Raw genomic sequence first — 24,867 nt, forward strand, 5'->3', positions numbered from 1 at the left:
ATGTGACCCATGCTGGCCAATCAGCCACGTCCCCCTCTCTCCCAGCTCTATCCCAACAGCAGCGCCACTTCCCTTCCTGGGCAGACTAAATGCTGGCAGTGGCCATAGAGGGAGAGTCCGTGCTGTTGCTGTTTCCATGTGTGCTGACACCCCCGGACGAGATTGCCATGTTTTGAAGCATTTTAATTTATAATGTTAACAGTGGCGTAACTATTGCATGAGCGTCTCTTGTGCGTGCGCCCCCTTTCGACGGCTGGTGGGGCCTGGTGGCTGGAATGCAAGCATTAGAGGGGATCCATCTGTAGATGAGAGCTCGAATTACTGTAGATGAGTATTTCCAGTGTTGGGTACTCTGCTATGTGAACAGGCAAAGGTTACTTACGTGGGAGACAGGAGGGGGGCGAGACCACAACTCTGGGCAGGGCCACATCTTAATATAAAAAGTCACTGGCCAACAGATGGCCTCATAGGTGCCTCGGCCTCCTGGGAATCTTCCCTGTAAGGTCTATGACCAATCCACCCCTGGTCACCACCACCCATTTAGGACTTCCCTGGCATTTTTTATCTTCCAGAAGCTCTTCACAGCTCCTACTCCACTACTGGACTGCCTCCCTGTCTTGAGGCTAGCTAATATTAGCTGATGCTTACCTGTGAGCCATGCCCCCATTTGCCACCATTACGGGGGCATGGCCATCACTCTATGAGCTGATAGTATCCCCCCAGTCCCTCTTTCTGCCTTGATTAGACACGTATGTACACAGCTTCTATTCAATGCTGCTCTGCTAAGCAGAATAGGGAGACACAGGAGGACTCACTACTGGCCTCCCCCCACATACACACACACATACTGTGGGATACTGTTTCCCGCAGTTGGGACAAAGGGACAGTCCCGGAAATACAGTTGGTATAGCATGTGGTTGCTTATTTTCTTTGAGAAATCGACAATATGCAGACAGATGTGAGGAATGTGATGGCGGGCACACCCATTTATATGATTAACTCTCAGCCAAACCGATAACATAACGTGGTGGAATTTCTTGTATGCATATTGAAAGTGAAACCACTAACAGTATAAATATAGCAGCTAGGGTGGACATACACAGTAACAGTGTGGATCCTGCCGCTCCTCAGGTTAGTCCTAGAGTTATCATATTGGAATAGCTCATACTGTATATGCTGCAAAACATAATAGGAGAAATGTGGGTATAATGGTGATTTTCAATGTAAATTGACCTCCCTTCTCTGTTATTCTCTCTCCGTATAACAAACTTTCTGTCAACATTAATACATAGCTTAAAATGGAAATAGGGCTGTATTATTTGCTAGAGATGTGCGGGTTTGGATTTACCCAGATTTCAAATCAGGATCTTATTCGCTATTGGCTGTCACATGTTGTGGATAGCCAATAAAATCTCGCTCTGGCTTATAGATCTACAGGTGTAAATTTACTAATACCCCCTTCTCACTGCAGGCAAATTCCCGGGTCTAGCATGTCGACCCGGGAATTTGCCTTTTAACACGGGATTTTGGGCAGTGTGAACGGGTCTCATACCCGGATCTCATACATGGGTAAAACCCTTCTTTTTACCCGTGTCTGAGATCCTGGTATGCAGACACGGGTTGACCCATTCTCACTGCATAAAAACCAGTGTTAAAAGGCAAATTACCGGGTAGAACTTCTTCACCCGGGAATTTGCCTTGCAGTGAGAACGGGGGTCCAGCGCGGCAGTCCCGGCATTTTAATGCTGGGTAAAAGCTGTGTATTTCTCACTTGCAGTGAAAACACGGCATTAGATGGGAGTTCTATTAAAGATGGGATGTTGTCCATAGCAACAATCAGATTCTGTCTATTATCCTCTAAAAGGTTCTAAATAACTAAGAAGTAGAATCTGATTGGTTGCTATCGGCAGCATCCCATCTTTTTTGCCAGGGCAAGCAGTAATTTCCCGTGTCCTGTCTCAGTGTGAAAGGGTGTGAGTGAAATTCCTGGGTGTAATGCCCCGGGAATTACACACAGGCTTTTTGCAGGGTTATTCCTGGGTAATACACGGGTGTATGGCAATGTGAACAGGCTAGACCCGGGTTTTTCTCACAAGATGCAAAAAAGCAAGCTCATTGCATTGCACAAAGCTGCTTTTTAAACAGCCAATCAAAGATACTTTTTCAACAGCCAATCAAAGCTGATCTCAGATTCCACACACTTTTTGGCAGGCAGACTAGGGGAAGCAGTTTGAACATGGCAGACACAGGAATTTCCCGGGTCTAAGGTGCAGTATGAATGGGGTCTGTAGAGCTGAGATGCTCTGGCCCCGCCAAGAACCCAGCAACAAAAACCCGGCTTTTTGCAGGGGCGTCAATGAGAACGTGGTATTAGTCAAATTACCCCACAATGTCTAGATAGACAAACGGCTGACATGGTTATAAGGATGACATGAAAAAAGGTCAACTTGATTTTTCACTTAAGCTGCGTTCTCATTGCTGCCCCTGCAAAAACCCAGGTTTTTGTTCCCGTGTTTTTTGCGGGGCACATTTTGTGAGAAAAACCCGGTTCTAGCCTGTTCACACTGCCATACATTCGTGTATTACCCAGGAAAAAACCCTGCAAAAAACCCATGTGTAATTCCCGGGGCATAACACCTGGGAATTTCACAAAGACCCTTTAACACAGAGACGCGACACAGGAAATTACTGCTCGCCCTGGCAAATACCCGGGGTTTACCATCCATTGGCTACAATTGAGGCCCAAAGCATAGCGAGCTGGGGGTCCATGTTAACACTAACACCAAAAAAAGTGAAAAACTAATTTCAACCTTTTTATGTGTCTACCTTTTTTATGTCAACCTTTTGACCATGTTAACCTTATAGTATCGACCAATTAACTGTCTATCTAGACACTTGTCTAATATCCTCACCATTTATTCCAATGTTCTGATGGCACTTTAGTCTTTTCTATACAGGTTTTGGTCTTTATTTGTCTTGTTATTGTCCTCTAAGTACCTAATGGAACTCATGTAGATTCGGACAGAAACGAAATATACACTTTTCCCTCCACAATTTATGATTTGTTCTATTGAAGATTATGGGCAATTCTATCGATTATCTTTTATAAGGTGCTTAATGAAAAATAAATAAATTCTGATTATACTTCCGGTGGGGGCCGGGGATGGTCGCAAGCACGTGGAGCTCCTGTTTCCCATACACGGAGCTCCCATCCTCGACCCCCGCAGAGGGGGAGCATTGGCATGCTGTGGCGGAGGACCCTCTAGGGTAAGACCCCATGGAGAAGGAGGACAGGTTGTGGGTGCCCCTGGCGCAGGACACAGCGTCCCCCTGCCCCAGCGGCAGCATGCAGAGGATGTCCTATCTAGACCTTTCCGGCCAGCAAGAGCTGCTTCTGCGACACCTGGCGGCAGACACTTTGAACGACCACTGGCTGAAGGATGCCTTGCAGAGACTGCAGAGGAGAGTCCAGGCCTGTAGGCCCCAGCCTAGACCACCAGTGGGCTGAGAAAACATGTACGCCCCCATGAAAGTCCCAGATGAATCCAGTGGTGGCTCCTACAGGAGAAGGTATGGCTCCTACATTGGGGAGCAGTGATGGTGGACCTCTACCCAGTGAGGGCCAACTCCAGTCCCCAGCCTCACTCATTCTCACACTCACTGACTCTCACACTCTCCCCACTCTCCTGGCTCTTCCCCCCAGCCGTGGCTCCAGCCAGGTCCCCTGATACGCTGGCCCATCCCCAGCCCCACAGAGGGACAGCGTTAGGATCCATCTACGCTGGCTGAGTGCTGTGGTGGGCTGAAGGTGAGAAGTTGAGCCCTTCTACTGCTGCCCTGTGAGTAGCAATGATCAAGATGGTGCCTCTGATGGCTGCCTAAGAACTGTACCGCTCAGCCTAAATATGTTCCCAGTGTCTCTGCTGTCTGGTCCATCACTCTCCCAGGGTACATCTAGTGTAAATCTGTACGTGTAATATATTTATTGTACTGTTCACTGTTTGCTGTTACCCAACTGGCTGTTGCAATGACCAAGTGGCGCCATCCAAATCTAATTCCTAGTATATGCAAGTATACCAAATAAAGATGATTCTGATTGGGTAAGGTTTCCACCTGTCCAGGATTACTCTAGATAGCCTGGTAATTAGGGCCATGTCTGGAGTCTAGAGGGGTGGCGCTATAGAAGTCTTGGAATAGGTGGCTAACAGCTGCCTATTCCCGGACATTGTATAGTCCGGGAATGCTACCCCTTCAGACTCTGGTCTTAATTACCGGACTGTCTGGAGTAATTCCAGAAGGGCTGTGGTAACCCTAGCTATAGGGAACATCCCATCTCCCATCTTAGTAAATAAACTAAATGTGTCCCATCATGGTTGTTGCAAAAATAAACGTGAGTGTGGCAGCAGATCACTTAAGGTGCTCAGGTGTGGTATAAGCCTCCGATAGTCAGGATTCCAACAGTCATTAGTCTGACATCGGAATCCTGACTGTCAGTACTCAAACAGTGGGGCAAGTGCAACAAAGCCCCTTGTGGGCTCATTGTGCTTGCCAGGCTATTCTCCCTCGTGGACCCCCATGAGGGAGAATAGCCCCAGTTAGTCAGGATCCTGACTGTGAGGGCTTTAGCAATTGGGATTCCGACATCGGTGTAAAGACTGTAAAGACTGTCCAAATCGTGACTTTCGGGAGGCCATCCATGACCCCGGTGCTCAACCACTGGTGCAAACTAAATTCATGACGATGACAATCCAAATTCCTCTCACTTGTACAAATACTACTGTGATGTGGCTGCTGTGATCTATTTGCATTACTGTATAACAGGGATATCTGATAAGCAGCATGTATATTCCCCCTACAAGTTTTAAAAGGGATGGTGGAGCTGTATGTGTACAGTATATCGATTTCAGTGTCATTAATACTTTACATTCGTCTTTGCATTTTGCTCTTATTTACTTGTTCATGGTTAGTTATTAATTATATACTGTAATCCTAATTAATTAGACTGTAATCCCAATTAATTGGTCTACGGGAATTCCGACGCCATTTTTAATGAATGATAGTATATTTAAAGATTCATTAGTGAATATTATTTTCTGTACTATTTAGCATATGTTTTAAATATTAATTAATTGACCTTTCAGTTACCAAGCCGCATTGTGTATATTTCTATTTTATATTTGCCCACCCATTGTGGTGTTTTTAACCCCTTTTCTACTGTTAATTATTGTAAGGAGATAATCACCCTCTGTCACACGTAGCCGAGACGGAGCGCGGCGGATACAGTACTCACCCATCCGCGCCCGCCGCCGGCTAGCGTGTGCAGGTCTCGGTCTGCGGTGTGCGGGTAGCAGCAGCTCTAGGTGGGGATGGCAGCAGGGGAGCGTCGGGTAGCGGCGTCCTTGCAGATAGCGGCGCCAGGAGGCCGGCGTCGCCATTTTGGTTAAGGGCAGGAGACAGATTGGCCCAGAGTGGAGGTTCCCTCCTCTTCCTGCGCTGACAGCCAATGGCAGCCGCCCCCTGGGGATAAAGGGGATCTGCCTAGGCAGTTCAGTGTCAGTGCAATGAGTCTTTGGAGTCATTCACAACTCCTAGCTGATTCCCGGATCCTGGCTCTTTCTCTCCTGACTCTGGTGCCTTGCTCCCTGCATCTTTCTACAAGGAAGTTTTCTCCTGACACCAATGCTGCAAGTCCTACCTAGTGCTTGTTCCTGCTTGTGTCACAGAATTACCCTGCTCAGCTTTCCGCTGTCCTCCTTCATTCAACTCAGTCATTCCATCATCTTTCAGTCATCCGGATCCATTTCTTCTATCATCAAATCAACCTCTTTCCGGATCTTCCTCTATGTACTCTGGCTCATCAAGTATACGTTTCCAGATTCACCTGCCCGTTGTTAGTATTGTGCTGGACTCTATTTAAGTTATCCAACTGTCACTTAAAGAAGTATTTGAGTGAAGTTTATCATTTATGAAATCCGTTATTAAACCGGCACGTTTCAATCCTACTCCTCCTGGTCCGTCTCCAGTTCCTGTGCACCACACGACTCCATCCAGCCCTTCAGCCGTGACACCCTCCTTTAAAAAGCTTCTTTCAGATAACACCATTACCATCAATTGCTTGGTCTTTATTGTTATGGGCCCCACACACAGCACAATTTCAAGGCATTTTCTGAGCGATTTTACTAAACCGCTCAGAAAATACCTGAAAATGCATGTAAATCGCTGTGTATATAGCCCACACAGCGATTTACATGCGCGCACCCGCCGTTCTGAATCTGGCCAAGATTCAGAACGGACGGGCTGTACAATTGAGAACAGTCGCTCAGAAAGCTCCTGCTCATCTCCCGCATGTGTGGCTGCGGGCAGATGAGCAGGGGCTTCTGACTGACTGAAGCTCCCCGGACTCCGCTCCAACGAACCGCCGTACTGCCACAGGTGCCGTCCAGCACGGTCTGGCAGCCATACCTCTGCAGCAGTGACAGGATCCACTGCTGCTTGGCCGCGTGATCCGGAAGCCCCTCTGCCGCTACCCGATACACGCCATCCACCTGCGCGTCTATAAGCTGAGCAGTCAGCAGCAGCGCGGATGATGAGTGCTGCTGCTGCCCGGTCCTGTGTTGCTGCTGCTGCTGCCCGGCCGCGTGATCCGGAAGCCCCTCTGCCGCTACCCGATACACGCCATCCACCTGCGCGTCTATAAACTGAGCAGTCAGCAGCAGCGCGGATGATGAGTGCTGCTGCTGCCCAGACCTGTGCTGCTGCTGCTGCCCGGTCCTGTGTTGCTGCTTCTGCCCGGACCGAATTCATTGCGGAAATCTCAGTGCCCCCAAAGTTCTCCTGCATTGGCACCAGTAAATTTGGGGCAGTGTTCCAATCATAATAATAAAAACATAATATAAAACATAATAATAAAAACAATGTCAGTGTGCTCGGACATAGATCCCGAGTACTGAACCCCCATTGAGCATAAGGCTGTTTTTATGGTGTTATGGTGTCATGGTATATATATATATATATATATATATATATATATATATATATATATATATATATATATATATATATTATACATACAGTGCAGTTTGATGGTGTGACAGATTTGAAATCTCCCGTGCTGAATCTCCCATTATTAATCTCTGACTCAAATCTCTCTGTATGTGGCTCATTGTCTGAAATGAGCCACGAGAGTGAAATCTCTTGTGCTGAATCTCCCCTTATGTATCTCTGGCACACATCTCTGCGTATGTAGGGCCCTTTACTGTGCCAGAGACTAGTTACATAGTTACATACATAAAGTAGTTACATAGTAGATAAGGCTGAATAAAGACTTGTGTCCATCTAGTTCAAGCTAGGTTTTAATAGCTTATCCCTTGTTGTATACTATGTTCTGAAATTTTTAAAGACAGATTGTGATTCTTATTTGTACCCCTGGATGTTTTTAACAAAAAAAAAAAATGTTTATCCAACTTTATTTTAAACGTATTTATTGTGTCCTCCGACACCACTTCTCCAGGAAGAGAGTTCCACAGTTTGACTGCTCTGACCGTAAAGAATTTTTTTCTTCTAAGGGAACGAAATCTTTTTTCTTCTAATCTAAACTCGTGCCCTCATGTCCTAGATTCCTTTCTAGCAGTAAAAATGGTGTTTGACAGTTCCAAATTGTACTACGTATTCAAGGTTAGGTCTAACCAATGCTTTGTACAGTGGTATAATTACTTTTGAGTCCCTCGTTTCCATGCCCCTTTTTATACATGCTAGAATTCTGTTGGCCTTTTCTGTTGCTATGTGACATTGCACACTACACCCCAGCTTGTTATCTATTTGGACTCCTAGATCCTTTTCAAGTACTGAATTATCCAATGCCTCCCCGCTTAGGTTATAACTAGCACACTGGTTATGTCTCCCGAGGTGCATAACCTTGCATTTATCCACATTGAACCTCACCTTCCACTTTTTTGCCCATTCATCTAGATCAGGGCTGGGCAACAGCGGCCCTCCAGATGTTGATGAACTACACATCCCAGCATGCCTTGCATCAGTTTCAGCATGGCCACATAGCAAAACTAATGCAAAGCATCCTGGGATGTGTAGTTCATCAACATCTGGAGGGCCACTGTTGCCCAGCCCTGATCTAGATTGTCAAGATCATTTTGAAGCGGGGCGACATCCTCTATTGATTTAATAACTCTGCTCAATTTTGTGTCGTCAGCAAAGATGGATACATTGCTGATTACCCCCATCCCAATATTGTTAATGAAAATGTTAAATAAAATGGGCCCTAGTACCGAACCCGTCTATGCACACTAACTGATTACCGAGATCATGGGGCCTGATTCATACCTGAATGCACAGCTGCGAATTCACACAGTGGCCGATTATGGATACACTGCCCATGTGTATGGTTCTCAGTACGCATGTTCAAGTCCATGCTGCGATGAAGTCCTGCAACTTTTTCGAAACGCACGCTGTTCGCAAGGTGATTGACATGAAGTAGGTGTGTGGTGGTGGAAACTAGCTGTTTAGTGGTAGTGTCTAGAAAAATGCTGGGAGTGTTTGGGAAAATACTAGGTGTGCCTGAGCATTTTTCCATCGCACTGCCAAGTAATCTTGGTTTATGCGGCACCTGCGATGAGTTGTTGCCAGTGTAATAATCATTTGAAAGGGAGCCTGTATCAATGAGCTTAGAACATTTTCCGGTACTTATGTATTATCACGTGCCCGATTTTTCCATCGGGTCGGAAAAATCACGTCGATCGCATCGCATGCGTCCAAATCGCGCATGCGATGCGATTGATGCGATCGACGCGATTTTTCCATAGGAATCAATGTTAAATGGTTTCAAATGTTCCCTGACACCCCATTTCACATTAGGGTCAATGTTAAATGCCCCCCAGGCCCCCCCATTAGGTGTATGCCCCCTCATTGTTAACGCCACCCTACCATCAACGCCAACCGAAGCGTGGTGAGCGCAGCTATCCCGCGAGGGGCGGCAGTACGCGTCCTCCAACCTTTTCATACCCCCACTATCCACGTCGGCGTGGAGTCGATTTTATATAGTGTGGCGAGCACAGCGAGCCACCGAGCCCGAAGCGTGGCGAGCGCAGCTATCCCCGCGAGGGGACGCGGAATACAAGCCCGAAGCGTGGCGAGCGCAGCGAGCCCCGCAAGGGGACACGGATTACTTAAGATGTATTTCGCATCCCCTCCCGGGGCTCGCTGCGCTCGCCACGCTTCGGGCTCGTATTCCTCGTCCGCTCGCCACGCTTCAGGCTCGGTGGCTCGCTGCGTTTGCCACACTATATAAAATCAACTCCACGCCGACGTGATTATGGGGGTATGAAAAGGTCGGAGGACGCGTACCGCCGCGGCTCGCCACGCTTCGGGTTGGCGTTGATGGTGGGGTGGTGTTAACAATGCGGGGGCATTTGGGCTAATACACCTAATGGGGGGCCCTGGGGGGCATTTAACATTGCCCCTAAAGTCAAATCGGGTGTCAGGGACCATGTTTAACCATTTAACATTGATTCCTATGGGAAAATCGCATCGATCGCGTCGATTGCATCGCATGCGCGATTTGGTCGCATGCGATGGATGCGATTTTACCGCAAAATCGCGTCAATCGCATATGATTGTACAGATGTAGCGGGATTCATCTTTGCAGGTGATGGCGATGGCGTCGCCATCGCCATCCCCTGCCCCGCCGCCATCTGTATGCCGGAAGGGGACGCGCGCGCACGAGGTGCACGCGCGTCCCCTTCCGACGGTGCTGCCCTCGGTCGCCCGGTGCCCAGTGCCTCGGGTCCCCCCCAGCCCCCTTGAGCGGGAGGCGGACAGTATTGCGTCCGCCTCGTCGCCCCACCACCCGGATACTGAGACGCGCGTGCGTGGGGGACGCACGCGCGTCTGAGTCAGATGGAGCGCCTTGTTGCTGGCGGATCGCCAGCAGCATGCTGCTGGTGGTTCGCCAGCAAAGATAAAACCGGCCCCATCTCTATGCCTACCAGTTAAGGCATACAATCAATGCAATTGGGCGCCGTGATAATACATAAGTACCCATTTTCCTATGGTTGCAAATGGATGTGTAGTCGTACACATCCAAACGCACAGCATGCACATTGATTTGCAAGGCGGTATTTCACTCTAGCACGGTGGTGGCTTAACTGAATGCTGGCCGCTGCGAATTTGCGACCATGTGTTCCGGTCAAAATGAGGCCCATGGTGCCTTCTACAGGACCCTGGCTAGAGTTGCATTTCTTGGGTGCTGGATGTGAAATCCATAAATGCATGCACTGGGGGAGACGGAACGGGACAGACGGACATAGTGGAGCTTGATTATTGCCTTGCCCTTGGTGATGAAAATCCTAATTTCGGCTTGCACCATTTTCCCTGTGATTTAAATTCTGGGCATGTGCAAATTTTTGGAAAATAAGGCTTGTGCCTTTTCCCCAGTGAGCCAAATTAGGGGTAAATATTGTGTTTTGGTGCAGGATGTGCGCAGTAAGCCCCCTGGACGCAGGTGCACTACACTATTTCTCTCTAGTGATTTCTCTGGAACCAATAGAGAAGCAAATAGACTGAATTAGTGCATGGCTGGTTTGTTTCACCATAGCAGAAAATGGAATGTATGAGCGTGTACTGACTGCAGAACACTTCCCTATGTCCAGTAATAATTGTTACAATATTCTGTCAACAGATAAATATAAAAGAAGACAAAGAAGTACCTAAAATAAGGAGAAATGCCTTTAGTGGTAAGTAAATATACTGGAGTACATATGGAGCTTTGTAAAAAAACAGTTTTTCTAGGGTCAACACCATTTCCAGTGATACGGGAAACCCGTATCAGGTCAGTAGGGGGCACCACAGGGCGGTCAGTCAGCAGCGTGTGGGCTGTCAGCAGCAGGATGGTGCCACTGGGTGGATGATCAGCAGTGGCCAGGAACCTGCGGCCGGGCACTCCGTAATGAGTGGGCACCAGCAAGTGGGCAGCTGAGGCAGGAAACCGTGGTAACTTTGTGGCAGGTGGGCAGCAGCAGCAGTAGGGGGCAGCCGGAGGTGGTTGCGCAATGGCCAGCCTTCCCTGCCCTGGTCAAAAAACCTGAGTAAAAGCCATTTCCAAAGCTCGCCTGCCTGCCAGCTCACAGCTGATCTGCTTGCCAGTGCGAGAGGACAAAACACTGGGTGCCCCCTCCCTCCCCTACCTGTGCAAACGCATCGGCAACTGTGATAGTAGCCAATGGAATTTGCACAGTGGCCCTGCACATGCGTATAATGGCCCATACGCATGTGCAGAGCCGCACCATTGGTCCCCTATGCGAATATGCTGGGGACCTAATGATAATGAATCACCCCCATAATGCACAGTATATAAACATTTGCATATAAATGTAATGTTACAGTATTATCTTTTGAATCTTCACAGGGTCGTAAACCAGAGCCAGGAGACTTGATTGAAGTTCAATGCATAGGTTTCCAACACTGGGGTATATATGTTGGAGATGGACAAATTGTACATTTAACAGGTAAGATATATTGATATTATAGGATTATACATCCAAGCCTGGCATGACAGCAGGAATATGTTAAAAATGAAATTAGAAGCAGATGCTTTAAGAGAGGAGGAGGCCCGTGTGTAGGCTCCTCTGTTTTGGCCCTATCCCATCTATTGGGGAGGGTTCAGCGTCAGGGGGTATGTTGGTGCACCAGTGATTCTCCACTAGAGGCACCACTGGCACATCCTTTCTTAAAAAGTGGCATATATATATATATATATATATATATATATATATATATATATATATATTGGTGTGTGACAGAGTTCGGCAAAGTACGATAAAGATTTACTGAAGACCTTTGAGTGCCGCCTCTGTCTCCCGTGGGAAGCCCATCAGCAACCACGGGCTTGGAAGATATATATATATATATATATATATATATATATATATATATATATATATATATATATATATATATATACTCCTTGTTTGCGGCGGCACTCAGGGACTTGGAAACACTGGTAACTTAAGTGAACATTTTATTTCAATGTTTCGGGGATCTTGCCCCCTTCGTCAGGATTAACACAGTGAGTACACTACATACAATAAATACACTTACCCCATGCGTCTCCTCCCCCATCCTCCGTGGCTGGCATCCCGCCCAGCGTGCTCCAGCCCCGACTTCCGTGCATGGTGCCTCACTTCCGGCGGCTACGTCAGAGCCGGCACCTAGCTGTTGCCATGGCTACCACAGGGTCCGGGGACGCACCAGGGGATAACCTATAATGATAAAATACAAGCATACAAAATTACATACAGTATAAAGTGACAGACTACTTGGTTATAGCTAAAAACGTTTCTCTGTGGCTCTTTGGGCCTTATTCTGATCGGTGCGGCCGGATCCGAATATGCGGCCAGGACCGTGCGTGCGAAACCCCGCCTTCCATACGGATCGTCAACTCCGTCCGTACGCGGTAAGAAGCTGGCCGAACGGACCGCACGTGTATTTTTCATGGAATACGCCTCCTCCATCTCAGGGAACCTCCCCCATCATTCGATGGTCGCAGACCATCGAATGCAGGACCGAGTGGTCCACCAGCTCCCGCAACCTCAGACCACACGGACATTTCTCCGTGCAAAAGCAGGGATCTGGGCGGGCAGCTGACATCCGGCGATGTCATATGTCCGCCCCCTACACGTGCGTCATGGCCGCATTACCATACGTACGCCCAGCGTTTGCATGGGAACGCCCATGAAACGCGGGGCGTATGCATATGGTAATGAGCCCAAATAGCCCTTCACGCCCCTCTCCACCCCCTGTTCGGAGTGTTCACATTTCATGCGGGATTTGGGCGTACGCCCTGCTCGCACATGCGCAGAGACGCCTCTGCACATGCGCAGACACAAAACATCGGCGGACCGACCGCACGCGGACATTACCGCACCAACCAGAATAAGGGCCTTTGTCACAAACTTGGTGCGTTTAACAATCAACTGTGAATGGATGACTGCGCTCACTTGCACAGATATATAAATTTCTTAAAGTGACAGTGCTATGTAAAAAATTGTGAAAAAAACTTTACACATTTGCTTTGAGCTATGCGTAAAGATGAAAAATATATCAAAAAATAAAAAAATGATCAAAGAGTTATCAAAAAGAACATACAGATGCAACCAGTATATACTACTTGATGGATTACAGTGTAATGTCCAGGTAATGCCTGGACAGCTTTATGTTGTATATACAGATTACATTTAAAAATGGGGTTTCTGGATGCTGATGTGATGTCCCCACTGTCATATACTGAAAGGGAGCAGCTGAGACCTGTCTGCCCAAATATTATTGCTTATATTTAGTCAGACTATTGTGTGGTATTTTAATAAAAGCCACTTATATACCTACATTAAGTCGACAACCCTGAGACCTCCTAGGGTAAAGCCTAACTGCTCATAATATAATCCTTTACAAAAAATGTATTAACCCCAAGGAGTCATTTAACCCTCTGGGGTACAGGGTGTCAAGGCGGAATATCCACCGTGACTCTGTTTGCAGCCATTTTTTTGCCCTATTGCCACCTCTTGCATTTAATGGTACTTGATCAATGATCTTATACTGCAATGTGGCCATCCCATGTTTTAATTGCGCAAAATGGCGAGCGACTGGCTGGTCATTATTGCCAGTCTGTAAGGCTGCCCGTATTGTTGTCCTGTGTTGCGCCATGCGGGTTTTAAACTGGCACTCGGTTTTGCCAACATAATACAAACCCGCATGGCGCAACACAGGACAGCAATTAGTTGTATAAGTTGAACAGTATTTCAAAGTTAATAAGGCAATATGCAGAAATTTGAAATACTGTTCAACCTATACAACTAATTGTGAAACTCTCTCTAGACCTGTCTGGTTGATTAAATTAATTTACTACTGTACTTCATGAATCACCAATGAACTAAATGAGCTAAAATTAATTAGATGATTTGATTAAATTTATATTCAAATATGTAATTTTCTATCTATCTAATATTTGCGAACTGATTATTAGGTTACTTATAATGATATATTTGTTCTGGACAATTGGACACACTGTTTTTCATTTTTATTTGTAGTTTTAAGTTTTAAGTATGTTAAAATGCGTATATTACAAACAATAATGATTTAATTGAGAATTAAGAGTGACACTCCAGCCTATACATAGCCTCTGGGCTTTAATGCTGTATCTGTCTTGAAAAAGTTGCCAGCATACAAGTGGTTACGAAACACGTTGATGTCAGCAAACACAGTGTGAGGTCTCCTGATTGTCCGACGAGACTTAGTCGGACCACGCTACACGCTACCTATTGCGGCTTGCATTGTAAGTGCTGCCGGCTCACAAAGCCCTCCAGCACAGACACCGTGCATTGCCCAGCTAACACCACGGGTTACTCCAGGACCGGCGCAGCTTAAACAACTTTGTCTACCAGCTCTCTTCTACCAACAGCCGTTCAGCTGCTTAATTACCGGTGCACATTCTGAACTGGATACCGCACATACTAGGTGAGCAAATTGCTACTTCTAATTCTCCCCAGCTTCACCTTACAAGGACTATATCTGTTTAAACAGTGCATATAGCACTAACAGACTGCCTCCGATTTACTATTTGCGTGTTATGTTTACATGCTAAAAGGATTGGCTCTTTCCACCACCGTGGTTGACTATACCTTGCTACCCCTAATCTTGCAAAGTGTGGACCCTACTACTAGACATTGAACTGTCAGTATTAACAATACTAATTCCTCACCTTATTAACTGGAGACCTCATAATTATAACATCACTTGTTTTAGATTGATTATTCAAAATACTAAATCTTTTTACGCATTCTTATTACTGTGTATTTTTTTTTCTATTTTTATTTATTTTTCATATTATTTTATTGTATTGCCTATGACTATGTTTATGAGATTTTGTGACCTATTCTTTTAAAATGACTACTATAAAATTGATACAATTTAAACAGTGTGTCCAGCCTTATTCACTCAGCAGATACAATTTATTATAGATTTACCCAGCAGCGCAAGGCATCACCTTGTTGCAATTTCTGTCTATCCTTCTGATGAGCTTAGGTGAACTCATCTGATGCAAGCTGCAGCTAGTTGATAAATAATAATTTCTTCATTATTTTAATTCATACTATTGATTAAGCGCCAGGACTTTGTACTTTTGGGTGGAGCCTCAAACTTCATCCAAGAGACAAAACCTTTTTCTCATCATACAACAAAGCCATAGCGGAGAAAAAAGAGTCTACAGAAAAAAAAGCAGGCAAGCCGAACGCCCAGGTTTGGGGATCTCCCTGTAGCAAGGAGATGATAATACCAACTCGTTGGGCCTCAAAGCCCGACGAATAAGGCCGAAGTTTGAAATACAACTTACATGCTTCACGGAAATTAAAGAGTGGTCTCCCGCGAAACAGTCAGGCAGGTTCAGCTTGGACTCGGAACCCCGCGATGTGGAAAGTACCACACGCTCATCCTGGGAATTAACTCGAAGGGTGAGGTCCTGAAGTTTTTGGGTTAAGTTATGCACCTGACCCGCAAGGATTTGCACGTGGGACTGCTGAGTTGGATCCATAATCCCTTTCTTTCAGTCTTTTTGGCTGGATATAATGTTATGCTCACCAGGAGGGAGTCACGGATCCTGACAGAGGCCTCCATGGGCACATCCAGCAGAGGGATACAAGGGCAGGAGAGTGGAGTTTCTGTGCTGATCGGCTGAGTGGAATCCCAGTAGATGGACCTCTGGATGTCTTCTTGGTAGCCACCCAGAACCCCCAGACCCAAGTCCACAGAGCACACCATCGAGTCTTCATGCCTATAACAGCCCTTTTCCCATAAGACTTTATGGGCAGTATTCAATGAGGCTGATTTGCCATGTTTTATGGCGATTTTGTGCTATTTTCATGCTGTACGGCGATTTTTGACTAAAACGGTGAATCACCCTATTCAATGACCAGATGGCGAATACATTTCAAGGTTTTTATCGCCATGATTCACCGAGTAGCAATCGCTATCTTTTTATGGTGAAGTGGAATGTGAACTTTTCAAATAAAGTGTTTTATTTTTTACATTTGGTGTCAAAAAATCAGGAATTTTATTCTGAAGAGGGGCATGCTATTTTTAATTATGTGCTGTAAGCACATGAATATACAGTATATTTAATTTAAAAAAAAAAATATATATATATATTTTTACACAGCAGCCAGCAGGGGGCCGGGGGCCGAGCCGCTCATTAGATATTCATATATTCACTGCACCCGATCATTACATATGCACGATCGGGTGTAGTGAATACCCGGTCCCCTGTTGGCTATCCCGGGGGGCAGCCTGAGCTGCCTGGCTCCCGGGGAGCCCACCTCCCCCCCACAAATATTCTGGGGCAGGCAGGGAGACTTCCATCTCCCTGCCTGCCACCGTCCTCAGGCTCCCTGCGGCATCGCAGGAGTTAAAATTCGCCGGTCAGGGGCAGTGAGCCCCTGACTCGTTGAATACTGGAGCCGGCGAGGCTCCGGAACGCGGCGGGCAGTGGTGAATGTGCAGCGACTCCTATACAGGATTCGCTGCACATCGTCAAAATTCTCATTGAATACTGCCCTGTGTCTACCGGTACTAGTATGCTGCCAGGACTTATGTCAATAAGTGGCAGTGTGAACTTGACTCCAAGGGATCCAAGCAGCTACCGGTAGCAGATGGACCTACACTGCCTACAGCAACCTAGCCTAACCCCAAATGACTAAATAAAGCTGACACAAAATGGCACATAAAGCATGCAAGCACAAAACATGGACTCAGGAGACAACGGATGAATCCTGTTAAGCACAAGCTAATAGGACCCTGGTGCCTAACAGGAACGGGCAAGACAAGACAAGAGCAAGACCAAGAAGTGTATTCTAAAACAAGTGTGAGCACATAAAGTATATACACAGACTCTCTCAGCAGCAGCTAAGATAAACAAATCAATCCTGATGCAGGAGTGAGTACATAAAGAATACACACAGACTGACACTAAATAACTAAAGTATATACAAGCACAGCATGTGTGGCCTGAGGCCACTGCCTCCACAGGTGCCCCAGTGGGGCTGACTACAGGTGAAAACAGTAATAGCTGATACTCTCCAACACCAAACTTCTAAAGAAAAGCTAGATGATACTTGCTCAGCAGAAGAGGAGGGTGACAGCCAGTGGGTAGTTCAGGAATTAGGCAACACGGAGTAACTGACAGGGACCAGATACACCAGCACAATCTGAGCAGAGTCTCGACAGAACTCTATATCCGGCGACGGGGCAGCCCAAATGAAACATCTATAAATACTTCCCAGCCACCTGCTGCAGAGTGACGCCCCTGATTACAAAGAGCAAGCAGCTGGATGCTGCTTCAGGTGTGCTAATGAACACTCACTGCAGCTGCCCGGCGTCCCCGTCACCTAGGCATCCACTGTGGGAGAGGGTGTGCTGGCGGAGGGAGACACGCAACCTGCCTGATTAGCGGCATCTAATTGCGGCTGCCTAGCAGCCGACGGGGCATGTATCCTGTATCCTGGGAGCCGGCTGGACACCAGAGGCGCCGTAAATATGGCACCTAACAGCAACTCTGGGGAGATCTCAATCGTGCAGTTCATACAAGACAGCCAAAGAATTTACAGGAACTGGAGGCTTTTTGTCAAGAAGAATGGGCAGCTTTACCATCTGAGAAAATAAAGAGCCTCATCCACAACTACCACAAAAGACTTCAAGCTGTCATTGATGTTAACCCCTTCCCGCCGCAGCCTGTTTTTGCCTTCCTGACAGAGCCCTTTTTTTCAAATCTGACATGTATCACTTAAGTGGGGATAACTTTTTTTTGCTTTTACTTATCCCAGTGATTTTGAGATTGTTTTCTCGTGACACATTGTACTTCAAGTTAGTGGTAAATTTGGGTCGATACAGTGTGTTTTTTTGTGAAAAATACCAAAATGTCGTAAAAAAATGGAAAATTTAGCAATTTTCAAAATGTTAAATTTTCTGCTTGTGAGACAAATAATCATACCACTCAAAATAGTTAATAACTAACATAGACCATATGTCTACTTTATGTTTCCATCATTATTTCAACCTTCTTTTAATTTTTTTGGACACTAGGAGGCTTAAAATATGAATAGCAAATTCTCAAATTTTCAAGAAAATTTCAAACACTGATTTTTTTAGGGACCAGTTCAGTTCTGATGTGACTTTGAGGTACTTGTATGTGAGACACCCCCATAAATGATGCCATTTCAAAAACTGCACCCATCACAGTATTCAAAACAGCATTTTGGAAGTTTGTTAACCCTTTAGGTGTTTCACAGGAATTAAAACAAAGTGTAGGTGAAATTTCAAAATTTCATTTTTTTTGCAGATTTTCAAATTTAATACATTTTTCTAAGGAACACAGTAGATTTTACTAGAGAAATGTGACTAAAAATTGATTCCTCGAATTCTTTTGTTTTCATAAATATCCTATATGTGGCCCTAGTGTGCACGTTGACCAAACCACAGGCTTCATAATAGAAGGAGCACCTACTTGATTTTGGAGCCTCCTTTTTATGAGAATATTTTTTAGGCACCATGTAGGTTTCTAGGCACCATAAGATGCTAAAAGTTAGGAACCCTCCCCACAAGTGACCCCATTTTGCAAACTACACCCCTCAGGGAATTCATCTAGGGGTATAGTGTACATTTCAAACCCCCAGGGGTTTCACCAATTGTTGTACAACTGGGCTGTGAAAATGAAAAATTACATTTTTTACACAAAAATGCAGTTCTGGCTCAAAATTTTTCATTTTCACAAGGAATGAAGGAGACAAAGCACCCCAAAATCTGTGCCCCAATTTCTCCCGAGTACGGCAATGCCTCATATGTGAACAAAAAATACCATTTGGGTGCATGGCAGGACTCAGAAGGGAAGGAGTGATATTTGGATTTGCAGCACAGATTCTGGTGGAATGTTGGTGGGTGCTATGTCGCATTAGCAAGACCCCCGAAGCACCAATACAGTGGAACCCCCCCACAAGTGACCCCATTTTGCAAACTACACCCCTCAGGGAATTCAACTAGGGGTATAGTGTACATTTCAAACCCCCAGGGGTTTCACCAATTGTGGTACAACTGGGCAGTGAAAATGAAAAATTAAATTTTTTACACAAAAATGCAGTTCTGGCTCAAAATTTTTCATTTTCACAAGGAATGAAGGAGACAAAGCACCCCAAAATCTGTGCCCCAATTTCTCCCGAGTACGGCAATGCCTCACATGTGACCAAAAAATACCATTTGGGTGCATGGCAGGACTCAGAAGGGAAGGAGTGATATTTGGATTTTGCAGCACAGATTCTGGTGGAATGTTGGTGGGTGCTATGTCGCATTAGCAAGACCCCCGAAGCACCAATACAGTGGAACCCCCCCACAAGTGACCCCATTTTGCAAACTACACCCCTCAGGGAATTCAACTAGGGGTATAGTGTACATTTCAAACCCCCAGGGGTTTCACCAATTGTGGTACAACTGGGCAGTGAAAATGAAAAATTAAATTTTTTACACAAAAATGCAGTTCTGGCTCAATTTTTCATTTTCACAAGGAATGAAGGAGACAAAGCACCCCAAAATCTGTGCCCCAATTTCTCCCGAGTACGGCAATGCCTCACATGTGACCAAAAAATACCATTTGGGTGCATGGCAGGACTCAGAAGGGAAGGAGTGATATTTGGATTTTGCAGCACAGATTCTGGTGGAATGTTGGTGGGTGCAATGTCGCATTAGCAAGACCCCCGAAGCACCAATACAGTGGAACCCCCCCCACAAGTGACCCCATTTTGCAAACTACACCCCTCAGGGAATTCAACTAGGGGTATAGTGTACATTTCAAACCCCCAGGGGTTTCACCAATTGTGGTACAACTGGGCAGTGAAAATGAAAAATTAAATTTTTTACACAAAAATGCAGTTCTGGCTCAAAATTTTTCATTTTCACAAGGAATGAAGGAGACAAAGCACCCCAAAATCTGTGCCCCAATTTCTCCCGAGTATGGCAATGCCTCACATGTGACCAAAAAATACCATTTGGGTGCATGGCAGGACTCAGAAGGGAAGGAGTGATATTTGGATTTTGCAGCACAGATTCTGGTGGAATGTTGGTGGGTGCTATGTCGCATTAGCAAGACCCCCGAAGCACCAATACAGTGGAACCCCCCACAAGTGACCCCATTTTGCAAACTACACCCCTCAGGGAATTCATCTAGGGCTATAGTGTACATTTCAAACCCCCAGGGGTTTCACCAATTGTGGTACAACTGGGCAGTGAAAATGAAAAATTAAATTTTTTACACAAAAATGCAGTTCTGGCTCAAAATTTTTCATTTTCACAAGGAATGAAGGAGACAAAGCACCCCAAAATCTGTGCCCCAATTTCTCCCGAGTACGGCAATGCCTCATGTGTGACCAAAAAATGACAGGACTCAGAAGGGAAGGAGTGATATTTGGATTTTGCAGCACAGATTCTGGTGGAATGTTGGTGGGTGCTATGTCGCATTAGCAAGACCCCCGAAGCACCAATACAGTGGAACCCCCCCACAAGTGACCCCATTTTGCAAACTACACCCCTCAGGGAATTCATCTAGGGCTATAGTGTACATTTCAAACCCCCAGGGATTTCACCAATTTTGATACAACTGGGCTGTGCAAATGAAAAATTACATTTTTTTACACAAAAATGCAGTTCTGGCTCAAAATTTTTCATTTTCATAAGGTATGAAGGATAAAAAGCACCCCAAAATCTGTGCCCCAATTTCTCCCGAGTATGGCAATGCCTCATATGTGACCAAAAAATACCAGTTGGGTGCATGGCAGGACTCAGAAGGGAAGGAGTGATTTTTGGATTTTGCAGCACAGATTCTGGTGGAATGAATGGTGGGTGCTATGTGGCATTAGCAAGACCCCCGAAGCACGGTGAAATGATGAACCTAATAATCCATAGATGTGTGGTATATTTTAAAACACTCCTTTATACATAGGCCGGGTTTGTCGGGGCAAGTTTCACAGTGGAAAATAGTATCCTTTCTTATTCCCTTTTTATAGCAAACTTTGCACCTTTTTTGTGTCCTGCCCTTTTTTGCAGTGGAGGGGATTTCGTTAGGAAAATGCTGCCCTGGTACAATACGGGGGCCAGTACTAGAAGTACTGGGGCCCTCTGCCTGCTGGTTCCCAAATATTAGGCCCTTTATGACTTCCTCTTGAAAGTGCATAAATGTCCCCCTCTGGCTGGTAGAACGGAATAGCACGTATGCGTTATACAGTGCCATCTGGATGATATACACGGCCAGCTTCTTGTACCAGATTTTTGTTTTCCGCAGGGCACTGTACGGCTTCAGTACCTGATCTGAAAGATCCACTCCGCCCATGTACTTATTGTAATCTAGGATACAATTCGGTTTTGAGGTGTGGGTACTGGTACCTCGTACAGGGACGGAGGTGGTACTGTCTCTGTGAATTGTTGTCAGTATAAGGACATCCCTCTTGCCCTTATATTTGACCAACAACATATTTTCGGTGCATATTCCCCTGCTTTCACCCCTTCTCAGTACTTGGGCAATGTGCGTTTTTGGGAGGCCTCTTTGGTTCTTGCGCACAGTACCGCAAGCTGCTGTACCTCTTGAACCAAGGGCCTTAAACAGGGGGATGCTAGTGTAAAAGTTATCCACATAGAGGTGATAACCTTTATCCAGGAAGGGGTGCACTAAATCCCAGACAATTTTTCCACTAACACCTACAAGGGAGGGGGGGCATTCTGGTGGTTCAATTCTTGAATCCTTCCCTTCATATACCCTAAACCTGTGGGTGTACCCTGAGGTGCTTTCACACAGTTTATACATTTTTATGCCATACCTTGCCCTCTTACTGGGAAGGTACTGGCGGAATTTAACCCTTCCTTTAAAATGTATAAGGGACTCGTCGATACAAATAAATTTTTCAGGGATGTACAACTCTGCAAATTTGGCACTGAAATGATCAATGACCGGCCTGACTTTGAATAGCCGGTCAAAGGTGGGATCATCTCTGGGTGGGCACTGTGCATTATCGGTGTAATGTAAAAATTTAAGGATTATCTTAAAACGAGTCCGAGTCATGGCCATACGGTAAAGTGGGGTGCTGTACAGAACATCTGTACTCCAATATTGCCTAATTTCTGGCTTTTTTACTATGCCCATATGTAACACCAGACCCCAAAACGTCATCATCTCTACTGCATCTACAGGGGTCCACCTAGCAAATGATGACGTGGGGTTTTGAGAAATAAACTGCTGGGCATATAAATTACTTTGGTCCACCATTAAATTTATAAAATCATCAGAGAAAAATAATTTTAAAAAGTCAATTTCTCTGAGACCTGTTGAATCAAATTGGATTCCTGGGATGGCCAAAAACTCAGGAACCTGGGGCTCAAAATTGTCTGGTGGTGGGGTCCATACGGGATCAATCATTTGGGGGGGGGGTGTCTCAGCTGCTCTACGGGGGCGTCTTTGAGGGGGTCCCTCATCACTAGAGGAGGAAGATGAGGTTAAGACGAATCCTTCAAATTCCCCGCTTGCATCACTGGCTGTGTCAGAGTCAGAGGCAAGCATGGCATATGCCTCCTCCGCTGAATACATTCTTCTGGATGACTGGGATGACATTTGGGATGACATTTGGGATGCCATTTTTATTTTTGTGTTTCTGTAAGTGTAATGTTTCAACACGTGTATAGTGTAGGGGGGGTACAAACTTTATTTCAACACGGGGGGTATGTAGTGTGTAGTGTGTATGTAGTGCAGAAAAAAAAATACTTTATACAGGAATTTGATCACGAATAAAAAAAAAAAAATTATATCAACCCTGTGCCAAAAATGCTGTTCAGTGATGTACGTCACTGATCAGCGCTCAGCGGCCACAGGACACCCACAAAAGCAACGTGGGTGTAAAAACAATTAAAAAAAATAAACCACAGCACTCTCCAAAAAAAAAACAATTTACAAAAAACTGCAGAAAAAAAATTATATCAACCCTGTGCCAAAAATGCTGTTCAGTGATGTATGTCACTGATCAGCGCTCAGCGGCCACAGGACACCCACAAAAGCAACGTGGGTGTAAAAACAAAACCCCACTGCACTCTCCAAAAAAAAAAACAATTTAAAAAACTGCAGAAAAAAAATTATATCAACCCTGTGCCAAAAATGCTGTTCAGTGATGTATGTCACTGATCAGCGCTCAGCGGCCACAGGACACCCACAAAAGCAACGTGGGTGTAAAAACAAAACCCCACTGCACTCTCCAAAAAAAAAACAATTTAAAAAACTGCAGAAAAAAAATTATATCAACCCTGTGCCAAAAATGCTGTTCAGTGATGTATGTCACTGATCAGCGCTCAGCGGCCACAGGACACCCACAAAAGCAACGTGGGTGTAAAAACAAAACCCCACTGCACTCTCCAAAAAAAAAAAACTGCAGATCAGTGATGCAGTGATGCAACACTGATTAGCAGTGAGGGGCAGCAGGCACACAACTGTGGGTGCAACCTGACAGGGTATATATATAAAAAAAAAAACCTGGACCCCAAAAAAGGTGCTGATCACTTAGTTTATACTGATCAGCACAAAAGGGGGGGCAGCAGGGGGGGGCAACAGTCAGTTGCACAGGCAGCACAACCTTTGGTGCAACTGACAGGTATATATATATATATAAAAAAAAAAACCCTGCACCCCCAAAAAGTTGCTGATCAGCACAGATATACTGATCAGCACAAAAGGGGGGGCAGCAGACACAAAATATAGCACTCTCTATCACTCTCTGTCACTATCTCTCACTATCTCTCACTATCTCTCACTATCTGTGACTCTATGACACTGCAGCAGCAGCACACAGGAAGTCACAAGATCCAGGAAGCATCCAGCTGCTGGCAGCACGCTACCAGCGGTGATCAGGTAAGTATCAGGCAAGGATCAGGTCAGTATATCACGACAGATTGGCACGGTGACCGCTCTGCACGCAATTCCAGACCGGAATGGCGTCTGCAGCGCAGTCACCGTTAGTTTAAATCACGTGCCATGGCTGTGATTGGTCCGTCGGTCCGACGGACCAATCACAGCCTTGGGGGCAGGTGGGGTGAGGTGTGGTCATCACCGGTGACCCCCTCACGCCCCCTCCCACCCGGCGGTGATTGATCCCTGTGTTACCGAGCATCTGATTCGCCGGTAACACAGGAAAACGCTGCGACTGGCTGTTCACATTGAACAGCCAATCACAGCGATCGCCGACGGGGGGGAGGCATCGCCGCCCCCCCCTGGGCATGCAGGGACATGTCTGTTGTCAGGGACAGCAGACATGTTTAAACTGTCACCGCGTCTATAGACGCGGTGACAGTTTAAAGTCATGACGTATATATACGTCATGTGTCGGGAAGTACATCCTGGCCATGACATATATATACGTCAAATGTCGGGAAGGGGTTAAAGGGGGCAAAATACGGTATTAAGAACTGGAAAATTTTGATCAGGGTCATTGGGTAGTTTGTTGTCATTATGATTTAAAAAGATAGTATGATCACTGCCCATTTCACCAGATATAATTGAAAGATGCAAAAGGCTTGCTTATTCTCACAGATGCTGGGAGAACTTCGAATTGGGAGTTATTCCAGAATTGCTATGCACCAGGGAGCTAAACTAGCAACTTGTCATGGGTAAAGCTAACCAAATCTAAGAACTTATGCTGGGTAAACACTACAGTATATCGGAGGTGCCGCGTGAGAACTATATACTGTATACACAATATTGGTCAGTGATGTCACCCCCCCCCCCCCTTCCGCACATGC

The 24,867-nt window shown here is 45.8% G+C and overlaps 1 protein-coding gene across 1 annotated transcript in view; it reads left to right on the forward strand.

Annotated features, from left to right (window-relative positions):
• Window positions 1-1,032: 1,032 nt before the first annotated feature.
• The window catches only part of LOC146045769 (phospholipase A and acyltransferase 4-like), a 38,824-nt gene continuing 14,989 nt past the window's right edge, over window positions 1,033-24,867 (forward strand). Inside the window, exons 1-3 of the mRNA XM_083164821.1 lie at window positions 1,033-1,131; window positions 10,691-10,745; window positions 11,417-11,516. Coding sequence (XP_083020947.1) covers window positions 10,734-10,745; window positions 11,417-11,516 — 112 coding nt within the window. The 5' untranslated portion in view covers window positions 1,033-1,131; window positions 10,691-10,733. The remainder of the gene's footprint in view (window positions 1,132-10,690; window positions 10,746-11,416; window positions 11,517-24,867) is intronic.

Source organism: Crinia signifera, chromosome 11 (assembly GCF_055691185.1).
Source record: "Crinia signifera chromosome 11, ASM5569118v1, whole genome shotgun sequence".
Taxonomy (NCBI): domain Eukaryota; kingdom Metazoa; phylum Chordata; class Amphibia; order Anura; family Myobatrachidae; genus Crinia; species Crinia signifera.